General features: G+C 36.5%; 1 protein-coding gene across 1 annotated transcript; it reads right to left on the reverse strand.

The window, feature by feature from the left end:
• Positions 1–2,210: 2,210 nt before the first annotated feature.
• Positions 2,211–12,525, reverse strand: ubxn7 (UBX domain protein 7). Its single transcript, XM_079612745.1, has 11 exons — positions 12,325–12,525; positions 9,740–9,896; positions 9,587–9,654; positions 7,768–7,833; positions 7,558–7,670; positions 6,416–6,562; positions 6,219–6,309; positions 5,153–5,280; positions 4,614–5,070; positions 3,765–3,844; positions 2,211–2,747 (listed from the first exon to the last, which is right to left on the reverse strand). Exons 1-11 carry the CDS (start codon positions 12,392–12,394, stop codon positions 2,586–2,588), a joined length of 1,539 nt encoding a protein of 512 aa, XP_079468871.1. The 5' UTR covers positions 12,395–12,525; the 3' UTR covers positions 2,211–2,585.
• Between the last annotated feature and the right edge of the window lie 1,205 nt (positions 12,526–13,730).

The following is a 13,730-nucleotide window of genomic DNA, read 5'->3' on the forward strand; positions in this document are numbered from 1 at the left end:
CAGTCTGGCTTCAAAAGGGGACACTCGACTGAGACTGCTCTGCTCTCAGTAATTGAAGCTCTGAGATTGGCAAGGGCAGCTTCCAAGTCCTCAGTTCTCATCCTGCTGGATCTGTCTGCTGCCTTTGACACAGTTAACCACCAGATCCTCCTGTCTATCCTAAAGATGAAGGGCATCTCGGGAACTGCACTCCAGTGGTTCAAGTCTTATCTCTCGGGTAGGTCCTTTAGGGTGTCGTGGAGGGGTGAGGTGTCTAAGACCCAACATCTAGCCACTGGTGTGCCTCAGGGCTCAGTGCTTGGACCACTTCTCTTCTCCATCTACATGACATCACTAGGATCTGTGATTCAAAAACATGGCTTTTCCTACCACTGCTACGCTGATGACACACAACTCTACCTCTCATTCCAGCCTGATGATCCGACGGTAGCCGCTCGCATCTCAGCCTGCCTGACAGACATTTCTGGCTGGATGAAGGACCACCACCTTCAACTAAACCTTGCGAAGACAGAGCTACTTGTAATCCCGGCTAACCCAGCACTTAATCACAACTTCACCATCCAGCTAGGCTCGTCATCCATAACTCCTTCAAGATCAGCCAGGAACCTTGGAGTTGTAATTGATGACCAATTGAATTTCACAGACCACATCGCTAGCACTGCCCGGTCATGCAGATTTGCCTTGTACAACATCCGAAGGATCAGGCCCTTCCTATCAGAGCATGCTACACAACTCCTTGTTCAGGCGCTTGTTCTTTCCAGATTGGACTATTGTAATGCTCTCCTGGCTGGTCTCCCAGCTTGCACTGTCAAACCTCTGCAACTGATCCAGAATGCTGCAGCTAGAGTGGTCTTCAACGAGCCAAAGAGAGCACACGTCACTCCTCTCCTCACGAAATTGCACTGGTTGCCGGTTGCCGCTCGCATCAAATTCAAGACACTGACGTTTGCCTACAGAACAACCACTGGCACTGCTCCCCTGTACCTGAACTCATTAATTCAGACTTATGTGCCGTCCAGAAACTTACGCTCTGCTAGTGAGCGGCGTCTGGTGGTGCCATCTCATAGAGGCACGAAATCTCTCTCTCGGACCTTCACCATGACTGTTCCCTGCTGGTGGAATGGTCTGCCTAACTCAGCCAGAGCTGCTGAGTCTGTAGCCATCTTTAAGAAACTGCTGAAGACGTATCTTTTTCGGCAGCACTTGAGCACTTGATCCAGTACTACTAACACTAACACTTTCTTTTCTGTTCTACAAAAAAAAAAAAAAAACTTTTTGTACTGTGAAGGGTTATAGCACTTACATACTGTTGTCCTACTGCTAGTTTAATTGCTTCTATTGTTTCTCATTTGTAAGTCGCTTTGGATAAAAGCGTCTGCTAAATGAATAAATGTAAATGTAAATGTTAAACTTAAACTCAAATTTTCTGCTGGAATTTTTTTCAGGATTCTTTGATGAACAGTCAACTTTTCAGATACTGCTCATCACTCAAACAAACCAATTAATTTTCACTGAAAATGTTATAATGTGCATACAGTTGCAAGATATAATAGGATTATCTGATAATCAACATCTTTTAGAGCAACTAATATTCTTTTTTTATTTAATGTATACAGAATTATCTAACATTAATGGTAAAGTAAATCCTGCAAAAATCACCTGTTTAAGACTATTGCAGAAATAGATATTCAGTCATATGAATAACAAGGTTGCACCATTCCAATTCAGTGGACGTCTTAAGTTATTAGCATTAAAAAAAGAAGCAAAAGCTACTTTGAGTATTCGTCTGCCCCCAGTGGCCACATCCTTGTGCTCATACTGTTCATAATGTTGGAGCACTACTAAGAATCTGTCACTTTGAATCACTTTACATTTTGTTCAAAACCGCAATGTTCCTACCAAAGAATCATGCAGCAAAACCGGATACTGTTAGAACAGTTACTGAAGAAATACTCAAGTGGACCAGCTATCCCTTTTGTTTCAATGATTATATTTGAGAATCAGTTTTTGTGGAAATGATGCAGTATATAAAAAAAGGAGACAGAATCTTACTATAGCTAAATGTCACTCTACTCCATTCGTCCCTGCACATTGCAGATGAGATATGTGAGGGTTTACCTCTAAATAATAAGCATCCACCCCAATTCATCACCTGAGCCCATGTTCAACAGGATCCCAACCTCCTCTAGTGATTTTGACAGGAACTGGTAGACATTTTTGGAACTGATGTTCAATCCTTAGAAATTTTGCATACACATGATACACACCGTTTTTCTTATATCAAGGCCATCTGTAAAAGCTTTTGGGGATTAAATTCCATATCAAAATGTTAACTCGTGTACATGGACTGTCTTGAAGAAATAGACCCAGACAGGATGGGATGTGCCAAGTTGTTTGTAAATAAATACGTTGACAAATGCAGCTCAGGGGACTGTCCCTATGAACTACCAAATGTTCTGTGTATCCTGGACTTATAAAAAAAAAAAAAAAAGAAGACAAGTGGTAACAGGGCACAGTCAATTCAGTCTTTCTAGGGCACAAGTGACAGGATAGGAGGAGATGTGGTTTATCTACAGGGGGAGGGGCTAATTTCTCTCCTGCACAAACACAGTCTCCTGCGGACACAGTCCTGCTTCCTGCAGTGTGATGTCATAGTCCAAATGAGCGAGTCTTCGGCGGGGGAAGTTGGTGACAAGTTCGAAGCGTTCGTTGGGGAATCCCTTAGACTGAACATGTCTCACCAGTGCCTACAAAAAAAAAAGACCAAAGGAATAAAATGAAGGGTACAACTACAAATTGACTTTTTTGTTTTTACATTAGTTCATTACTAATCTTGAACTGAAAAACGTTAAAAATCCCACATCAAAATTCAATATAACAAATTTGGAAACACGTATTTTTAACAATGTCTTTGTGATATATAAATGTTGTTCCAAGTTTTTTCCATTTTTAACCGAATTCAGGCTTTCATTGCTGTTTTTGTTATCGTGGGCACTTGAAAAACTGTGAATAATTCTAGATATCTTATTATCCGAATCGTTTCTTTTCCATCAACCGGTTAAAATGTACAAATTAACCGGAACAAAAATGCTAATTTGCTTTCTGACAGTATGTGGCGCTTATGGAAAAGCAGAAATAGTCCAGTACACAAAGCAACTACGCAACTTTCGGTTTCTGACAACCGCTTGAAGTTGTCACAGAGAAGAAAGGAAGTCAAACGGTATTTACATGCTTTCAAACTGCCATTTACATTTTTGTACAGTAGTCAACATTTGAAGTGGGTCAAAACCTTTCATCAAAGTTATACATGAATTTCGAACAATACCCGTTCTTGTCTTAGGACAACTTTGATTAACTTTTTTGAACCCCTTCAAATGTTGACTACTGTATAATCTTAGTACTATATTTGATTCTAGTATTCACTATATTTCATATTCAAGTCAAGTTAAAAAATATTTAAAGTCTTAATATTTTTTTTCAAACAGTTGTTTACACTTTTACCAAAACATGCCAGCCCAGACGAGATATCTAGATATTGGTCAAAAATTCTTAAATATTGTTATTTTGCATTTGTTTACTTTATACAGGTTATTTTTGTTATTTGAAAAAAAAGTTATTAAACTTAAATGAAATGACAACACTGAAGTTTGTTTATCTTTTCAACATGTTTGTGTAATTTGATTAAGTGTAATTAAGGGATAAGTCGGCAATGGCGAAAGGAGTGACACCTTTGGACTCTACGAATCGTGAAACGCTGTACCCACCATAAGTTTAGCTTTAGCAGACAATGCTATCTGTTCCCTCTGGCCATCTGGATATCGCAGCATTAAGCGGGCCTTTGGACCTGCGGACAGAGTCATTTTAGTACATTTGTTATTACTACAGTCTCTCGGAATATTATTACCATGTATAAAAGTTCAAATCCTTTAAAAGTCACAGTTCAACGAAAAACTGTCATTATTTACCCCACGTCATTCTAAACCTGTATGTTCTTTTTTTCCCTTCAGAACACAAAAGGACAATGTTTGAATATCAGCTCTTTTCCATAAATGACAGCTCCAAAAATGACAGGACAAAACCTACACAAGCTTATGACTTGTGTGCTCTAATGCAAATCTTCTAAAGCCATCAAATAGATTGGTGTGAGCATCAGACTGAATAAAAGTCATTATTAACGGATGATATGATATGCATATGATTGAATCACTGAATCATGAGTTAAACTCGCAAACGGGTTTGTAAACTAATCTTTCCGTCCGATTTGGCTAGTTCTCATCTGGCTTAAAAGAATGATTCATTCACAAATAGGATTGCTTCGGTTCTCACTGTCTAAATAAGTTCATAATGATTCACAAATGATCAGAGAATAATGACTTAAATTTCAATGGTTTTCTCACACAAAGTTGACTTGAGAGAACTTGGAATATAATGCACAAGTCATATGAACTACTTTTACATCCACTATGGTCATCAATATCCTTTTATGTTCTGTGGAAAATATAACTGCAACAAGAGTGTGAGTAAATAATCAGATAATTTCCTTAACTTTGGCTTAAAGGGCTAGTTCACCCAAAGATGAAACAGACACCTGACACAACAGAGATGGCGTATACCGTTGTCGTCTGGATCTGCTGTGCTGGTGCCGGCAGGTTCTGAGGGCTGGTGTGATGTTGATCTGTGGTTTTCTCCCAGCCGCTGTTGGGACTCTGTTTGTCCTGTCTGACTGTGACTGAGCCCAACTGGCTCTAGGTGATTCTTCTTGCTCTCCTCTTTCCTGTGGCACAACTCTTTGTGTGGGGACTTCCTGTGATGGGCTGGGCTGTCCGGCCTGGTGGGAGGAGCTACCTCTGCAGAGATGTGTCCATCTAAAGAATCCTCCCCACCACCGATTTCATTATCCGAACCGTCAACTGAGATCAGGCCCTCGCTGTCAGAGAAAGGCTCGGCATCTGAATCATCATCTGAGCGTGACTCTGCCTTGTCCTGGGCGGACTCATAGTGTGTTTCTTGAAGAGAGGCCCGGATAGCTGCTTCTAACTGACTGTCCTCACTGGCATCTATCAAACTCTCCTGTATAGACAGATAAAGGAATTACGATGTTAAGAAAAGATGTTTTTTCAGAAAGCTCCAGAACCTTAAAGGGGACACTTACAGAACGAGCCCGTTTGGCCGGAGGTTGACTGGACTGCCCATCCAGCTGCCCGTGCTCTGACAGGAAGCCTGTGACCTGATCCAGGAATGAAGACACATCTAACTGGTTCCACTCAACCATCTTTTGTCCTGTGTTTGTCAGAGATGAAAACACTGAAATACTCTGAATTCCAGACAGTAATCAGAAGCACTTAAATACATTGTAATTTGTATTTTATTTTAACCCAGTTTTGACCATACATAAGCTTATGAAATAGTCATACCTTAATATTTTTCAACTTGAACCATTTTGTGTCCGGTGAACAATTTTCATTAATGAATGAATGAAACATTTAAAGGGTTTGCATGTTACCATGTTATTACAATGTTATTACTATGCTTAACACTTTTTTTTATGAGAAATTCTTTGAAAATTCAAATTAGAAAACCAGTCTGATGCGAGAAAAACACTTTTATCAATATTTATGGAAAATGTTAACATTATATTATACAGTATGTTAAAAATGCCATATAATAATTACCAGTACTCCATTGTAATCAATGGATTTAATTAAGCATCTAGTTTAAAACACACATTCCAGGTTCTTGGAAATATATTCTGGGAATTCATGTTTGTTTCAAAAGCTATATTTTTATTTCCATTTAATACTTTTTTTAATTTAATGACTTTAAAAATGTCACGTTAATTCAAGTACAAGCAATAATAACATTAGTTTTTAAATATATTTGACCAAGGTTAATTAATAAATATCATTATGTTATTGGGTAATCATTTTACAACCTGAACTAACCTTGCATTGTCATAAAATATATTTTGTGATCATTTAATTTATTTTTTACTTTATGCCCTCTAAAATGAATTTTACATCAGGAATCAAAAACAGGCTCATTATAGAAAAGGTCTTTTCGAGTCATTGTATTTATGAAATTCATTGTTAAATAAAGGATTACATCCAGACAAAATGAGCATCATGTCTTTGATTCAAACATTTTGTCCAAAAAAACAGTAATAAATCTAGTAAAAAGATACATTGGGGAGTGATACACCGATGCCTTGTGTGTCTCACCTGTACGGGGGTCCAAGATAGAAATATAGGGGAATTTGTTAAGCTTGTAAAACTGAATGTACCTCTGGCCTTCCTCGCTGTCATGGTAAACCTATAAGCAAACACAGCTTGCCTAAACAATTCAACAGCTCATATTCACGTCACGTCATGTAAGATAAGAGAGACAGAAGGCATTCACGTCTGTGTAAGTTGTTTACCTGCCAGAATATGAAGTGTTCTCTGATGATGGTTTTCACAGCATCATTGCTCCACACGTCTCGGTTTAAACACTGACAGGCAAAATCCTGGACATTCTGAATGTTGATCATCAGCCATTTGTTTTCAAGCTGACCGGAGTCTTTTGCCTGATGTGAGAAATATATATTGTGGGAAAGAGTTAATACAAATAGTGGGAAATAATGGCTTGATTTACAGAAATTTTCCAGATTCAATACAAACTAAAAAGCAGAAAAATGCAGCTTATACTTTTGTAGAAGAGCTGTTTTTTTTTTTAGAGCTGTGGAATATAATTGTTTTTATGTGAACGATTCTGCATTGATGCAAAGAAACAAAAGAACCGATTTTTTAAATTATGCAATTAAATAGGCCTTTTAATAAATATTAAGGTTTTGTTTTATTGTGTAAAAAAATAAAAAAAAATAAAGTACTCCTATTATAGACTATATTGATAAAAACGTGTTGCGTATGTCCTTTGCAAGCAAAGCACCCATGAGGCTGAATTATTATCATTATTATAATTAGGACATTTAAGTAGCTTTTATAAACATGCCTTTGAAGAAAAACATTACTGGTGTGCCATTACTGGAGACAAAACAATGGCAGTGGCATATTTTAAGATGTCAGTGCAAGTTGCTTTCAGATAAAACAGCTCAAACCATCATTTTAGTCTGGGACTAGGCTTAAGCCTTGTCTGTGAAACCGGAGGTATATGTGTAAAGCCTCAGTTGATACCTGGAAATAAATGGACCCAAACACAAACTTGTAACTGTTATAAAATAGATATATTTCTTTAAAAAAATGTGTATTTTGATAGTCTTGGCTCATTTGCAAAGTTTGTCAGTCACATATATATTGTACGAGGAGGATTCCTTGTCCACTGATTCCACCCAGCCTGATTTCAGTTCTTTCCTTTGAGTAAGGCTCACAACATCCCGAACCTGTGTTTGGACACTCCCTGATTTGCAGGGCTTGACTTGTTCTTTGCCAGGAACTAAAAACATGACTATGCTGACAAAGTTTGAACTTAATGACATAGAGGACCGAAACACGTGAATTAGCCAATTACTAGAAGCAGTACTGGTAATACTAATAGGTGTACTAAAGCAGTCATGGACCTTACCGTCTCAAAGCTGCCTTTGTGCATGAGTTCAATGGGAGGACGGAACAGATCGGCTAGAGTGCTCAGCTTCTTGTCCACTGCACTGCCGTTTCTCAACTCCTGCTCCTGTCGGACTAAAGATTCACAACACAACAGCCAGGGTTTCAGAGGATGAACCGGATCATGTGTGCTGAATGTGCTGAACCATCAGAATGCCTCACATATACTTACTGGTTTCAGTCTGAAAATCCCGAAAGCCATCAAAGATTGATCGTGCTGGTCTACGCCTCTTTGGTACTGTGAAAGAGATATATATTAGCGCATGTAAACACAACACCCTGAGAGTACATAATGGCAGGGAGTTTGATGAAAAGCTAACAATTATAATTATTAAAACTTTTGGGAACGCAACTTAATTTACACATTCATATAATTTGCTACATTTTTGTGGACAGAATTTTACAAAATAAAAGACTGAGTATATGACACATTAAAAAATAGTGATGCACCAAAATTTCAACAACCAAAGATGAATTTTTAACAAAAACGTTGTGTCTTTATTTTGTGCGCACAAAGTGGATAAACTACAACAGGTAAAAGTCAACTATAGGCTGAGCTGACAATATCGATTCCTGGTTCTTAAAGGAACACTCCACATTTTCCAACTCCCCTAGAGTTAAACAGTTGAGTTTTAAATGAGTTCGAATCCATTCAGCCGATCTCCGGACTTTTAGCATAGCTCAGCATGGATCATTGAATTTGATTAGACTGTTAGCATCTCTCTCAAAAAAATGACCAAAGAGTTTTGATATTTTTCCTATTTAAAACTTGACTCTTCTGTATTTACATCGTGTATGAAGACCGACAGAAAATGAAAAGTTGCGATTTTCTAGGCCAATATGACTAGGAACTATACTCTCATTCCTGCGTAATAATCAAGGAACTGTGCTGCCATACCAGCAAGCGCAATGATATTACAAACGTAGTCCCGGTCACGTTTGAAGTTGGTACAGCAGCACAGTTCCTTGATATAGGAGTTCCTAGTCATATTGGCCTTGAAAATCACAACTTTTCATTTTCTGTCGGTCTTAGCACATCAAAATAAAGATCTATTAAAGGAACATTCTATGGAATGTCTCATGTAATCACTCGATCAGTGTTTAACAGCGTAAAGACATCCATAAAACAGCTTGTAAACAATATGTCATGTAATGTTACATTTACCTCAGGAAAGCCATTCAATGACCATAGCCTTATAGTCAACTAGAAGAAAAAAATAACTCCAGTGAGGAGTGTTTTTGCTAAATACATGTATATGCAGTATATTACATATTCATTATATTTTTTACGTAACCTGTTGTCTTTATTATGCCACCGTTTAAATGTTTATATTTCAAAAATGAATTGGAGTAGAAACAATTGCATAATTAAAACATTTATATTACTGCCTAATTTGCCATTTAAATATTTATATATAACTCAGTTTTTATTGAGTTTTTTATTTTATTGAATATTAATGAATAATGTAAATTTTTGGTAGCTGTTTTTTAGCTAAATTAAAACTTTTCATTTTCAAAAAATAATTTTGGTGCATCACTAGTTAAAAGCTTGACAGTTCAAACATTGGAAAGTTCGAAAGTATTAATAAAGTAATCAAATATTAATTAATTTTACAGCACAATTATAATTTACAACAGTAATATATTTCTGTCTTTGTTTTTATGATTAGAGTAAAACACAATAATAACTACTATTATTATTTTTTTTGATGATACTGATTATTATTATTATTCAATTGGATTGGGTTCCTAAAATGCCAGTGTGACTAATGCGAACTGAGACACTAACTTTTCTTAATCTACTTTTCAGGTTCAGCAACAAAGTCAAAATAAAACACAATTTTCTCCATTTACTTGCATGTCATGTGACTATTAACTGGCATCAGAGAACTGTGAACATGTAAATTTGTTCTTGAAGTATTGTTATTGAGGTATTAACTTAAAATCTCAAGGGGTGTTTCCCCTAGGTTAGGCATAAAAGATGTATATACCTCCAAACAAGGGCTCTGGCTCCACCAGAATGTCTTGCTTCTGAGGAATGGGTGCGCGCACATCATCTCTGCCAGAGAGGACGACACAACAATCAAACTCAAAGCACAGAGCATGCAGTGACTTACAAACACTTGAGAAAGACTGTCACTCACTCTGCAGGAGGGTGTCTGCTGCTGGAGGCTCCGGCTGAACTGGCGCTTGTGCTGGGTTCCTCTGTGATGCCCCCTCCATCTAGAAACATGGTGACGGCCATCTCTAGGTTATTGTTACATGCTTCCAACATATGCTTCCCTACACTCTCTGTGGCACCTGCAAACAAACATATGCATTCAAAGATTTGTTATGTGAGGTGAAACATAAACACACTGGAAAAAAAGAGGAAAAAAATAGACTGGAAATACATGTTACGGGCAATTGCGTTACAAATATCTTCAAATCACACATGGATTTGATTATATAGTGACAGCATTGTTTCTCTTTGTGTTGAAAACATGATGTCTCATCGAGAAGTGACACAGCACTACATTGTGGCATATTTGAACCGTTTTCAATTTAAAATATATATTTACTTCTGCTCCATCAATTAAGAGAGTTCAAGTCTGGAAAAATATGACGTCTTATCTAAAGACCCGCTTTCGATTTAAATCAAATATAAATATCCTTTAGGGACCCCTAGCTGCAGAATACAGAAAAAAAAACATTCATATTGTGAAATATTATTACAACAATTTAAAATCTTCTATTTTAATATACTTTAAAATATAATTTATTTCTGTGATGCAAAGCTGAATTTTCAGCATCATTACTCCAGTCTTCAGCGTCACATGATCCTTCAGAAATAATTATAATATAATGATTTGATACTCAGTTCTTATCAATGTTGGAAACAGTTGTGCTGCTTACATTTTTTTTTTTTTATGATTTATTTATGTAGAAAAAGTTTAAAAGAACAGCATTTATTCAAAATAGAAATCTTTTCTCACAATATAAATCTTTACTATCACATTTTTCTCAATTCAACACATCCTTGCTGAATAAAAGTATTAATTTCTGTCAAAAAAAGAAAGTAACAAATTACGGTAGTGACCTCGAACTTTTGAACGGTAGTGTATACGGTTACAAAAGATTTCTTTTTTTTATTGCTGATCTTTTTTTAAACTTTTTATTCATCAAAGAATCCTGAAAAAAAGTATCACTGGTTATAAAAAATTATTAAGCAGCAACTGTTTCCAACATTGATAATAGCGGAGTATCAAATAAGCATATTAGAATGATTTCTAAAGGATCATGTGACGCTGAAATTCAGCTTTACATCAGAGAAATAAATTATATTTTAAAGTATATTAAAATATAAAAACCATATGGTATTATTTTAAATTGTAATAATATTTCACAATATTAATGTTTTTTTTCTGTATTTTTGATCAAATAAATGCAGTCTTGATGAGCATAAGAGACTTCTTTCAAAACCATTAGAAATAGTAATGTTTCCAGACTTTTGAGCAGTTTTACAATTTTATATGAATGGTACACTGATATGAGGCTGAGGGTTCCTGGTCTGAAAATGGTTGAAGAATTCTGGTGCGAAATACAATAATTAAATAAGCTAAAATTTGTGTAATAAGGTTAAATTTGTGTAATAAGGCTTAAATATGTATGATATGTGAAACATTGCAAAGGAAGCAGTCAAGCAGAGATTAAGAAATTACACTGTTCAATACTTTTCGTTTAACTTATAGTTTAATGCAGGTCACGTAATCCGCTTAATGGCAATACGCGAAAACACGGAGGATTTAAACAAAATATGTAAGTACCGCTAGTAGGTAAAATCACATGACGTTGAAAACGCATAGAAGCAGCGCGGGCTGCAGCTGGACTCCCTCGCTCGCTTCAGTTCTTAAACCCCGCCCCTTCAGAGCGCGCATGCGCACAAGCACCGCATCTTTCACCTTTCACAAAAAAAGTATCGAGCTGCTGAACATGGATTGTATTTCTGACCAACAGAACCGAAACTATCAAATTATACACCATCATGCGAGGCTCTAAAGCAGCCTGTGTGTGTACACTTCTAACAACAGTTAAACTGAACATCCCCAGCCCGTGTAGAACATCACAGTTGTGTGTATACCTTTCACTTAGATGTGAGTTGTGAGAGGCATACAGTCCAAACGGATAACTGATTGAGAATCAGCCTACACAACCCGCCATGTTGAGAACTGTGGCTCATATTCACAGACACACTTGCTGAAGTTGTTAAACATTCACGGTGGCTGGAAACATCCAAACACACACATTATCAACCTGTAGCGTTTACATTTGGCAATGGGGATTATAATCGTAGAGTGAAAATCCTACTGCAGTACTAATCTGGTTTGAATTTAAAGGTGTTACATGTAGCGATGGTGAAATAACACAAGTAACGTTACAATCACATGCTCAAAGTTCAGTGCGAGGGAGTTTTACATGTCCATCGGCACACTTTAGTAATTAGTCTACAACTGAACGCCCCTTTCCTGTTCTGATTTCTTTTCTTTTGCATGTAGATTCATATTAAAGCAAGTGGACATAGCAGCTAGCTCTTTCGTTAGTCCCTTTCCTTTGCATGACAGAGGGGGCAGTAATGATGATGCCTCTCGGTTATTCTTCCCTACATACAGCATTTCTAAAGACCCCATGTTTTACTCAAGCGAAATGGCCAGTGCAAAATTTCCCACAAATGCAAAATGTCAATATTTACCAGTTATGGCTGTAAACTGTTGTATTAACCCATTAACCCCCGGGGCTGATGCGTCTCCGAGAGTCGCCATCTTGCCGCCACTGACAACAACACGACTGAACGCATGCACGGCATCGACCAATAGGATCTCTTTCTACGTCTGACTCCGTGCGTCACCTCACTGGATCTCTGGGTAATGTAGTTCATTCGAAATGTTTCAGGAACAAGATGCCACTATGCGCTTACTAAACTGATTTTTGTGTGGACATAATTATATAATAAATTGAGTGCATGAGTGGAAACATCCAGCATGTTTCTCATTACACATTAATTTAGCAAATAAACTTATTTTTGCTATTAGTTTAGGCCTACTATTTTTCTAAAGCTATTTTTCTTAATTTTAGTGGCAAACAAGAATTTGTAAAAATGCCCAGAAGAACATGAAAAACAAGAACAATAATTGGTAAAACAATTTTTTTTATTGCTGCCTATGTGTTTAAATTTGGTTTAATATGATAGTACAAGTATATTTAGTATGAATTTCTAAATTACTTTTAGTCAAATACTGGTGCTAAGTGCTTATGCATGTGGTGTTACCATTATTTCTGTCAAGGGAGACAGTAAACACACAGATAAATTAGCACAAATCCAGACTTTTCTAAAATGGGGACTAACGTCATGAATCACGATAGTTGCAAAATCACGGGCATTTTGGGAATATTAATAAGACTCAGGCCTGGTTTCACAGACAGGGCTTAGATAAAGCCAGGATTCGGCCTTAGTTCAATTAGGACATTTAAGTAGCTTTTATAAACGTGCCTTTGAAAACAAAAACAAAAAAAACACTACTGGTTTGCATCTTGAGACAAAACAACTGACATATTATGCCTTTATGCTTATGCCATAAACACTGGCATATTTTAAGATAATTATGTCAGTGCAAGTTGCTTTCTGTAAAAACTGCTCAAACATTAATTTTAGTCTGAGCTTAAGACTTGTGAAACCGGGGATTAATTTGTCGCAATTTAGATTAAAGTATGTAAAATCTATAAGTTGTCTCGTCATAACACCAGTCTATAATAAAGTGCAACATGTGAAATTGTCAGAAATTTAGCAACATTTGTGAAATATTAGAATGAACTAACCATGCACACCTCAGATCAACCCTGCAATGACTTTTACACACAGAAATAGAAACATAATTACTTAAAATATTTGAACCCAAACATTTGAACGGCAGTGTGTAAATGGTTTCGTATATATAATATATATATATATGAAACCATTTACTTATATTTGGTTCACTAAATTTATGACTTACTGTATTTAACCCATTTAATCATTAGTCCTACCGATTTTATTATAAATACTCTTATAATGTTCTCTATTTGATCAATATAATTTACAAGACCAGTTTACACATACTT

The sequence above is a fragment of the Phoxinus phoxinus genome, assembly GCF_949152265.1.
Source record: "Phoxinus phoxinus genome assembly, chromosome: 5".
NCBI lineage: Eukaryota > Metazoa > Chordata > Actinopteri > Cypriniformes > Leuciscidae > Phoxinus > Phoxinus phoxinus.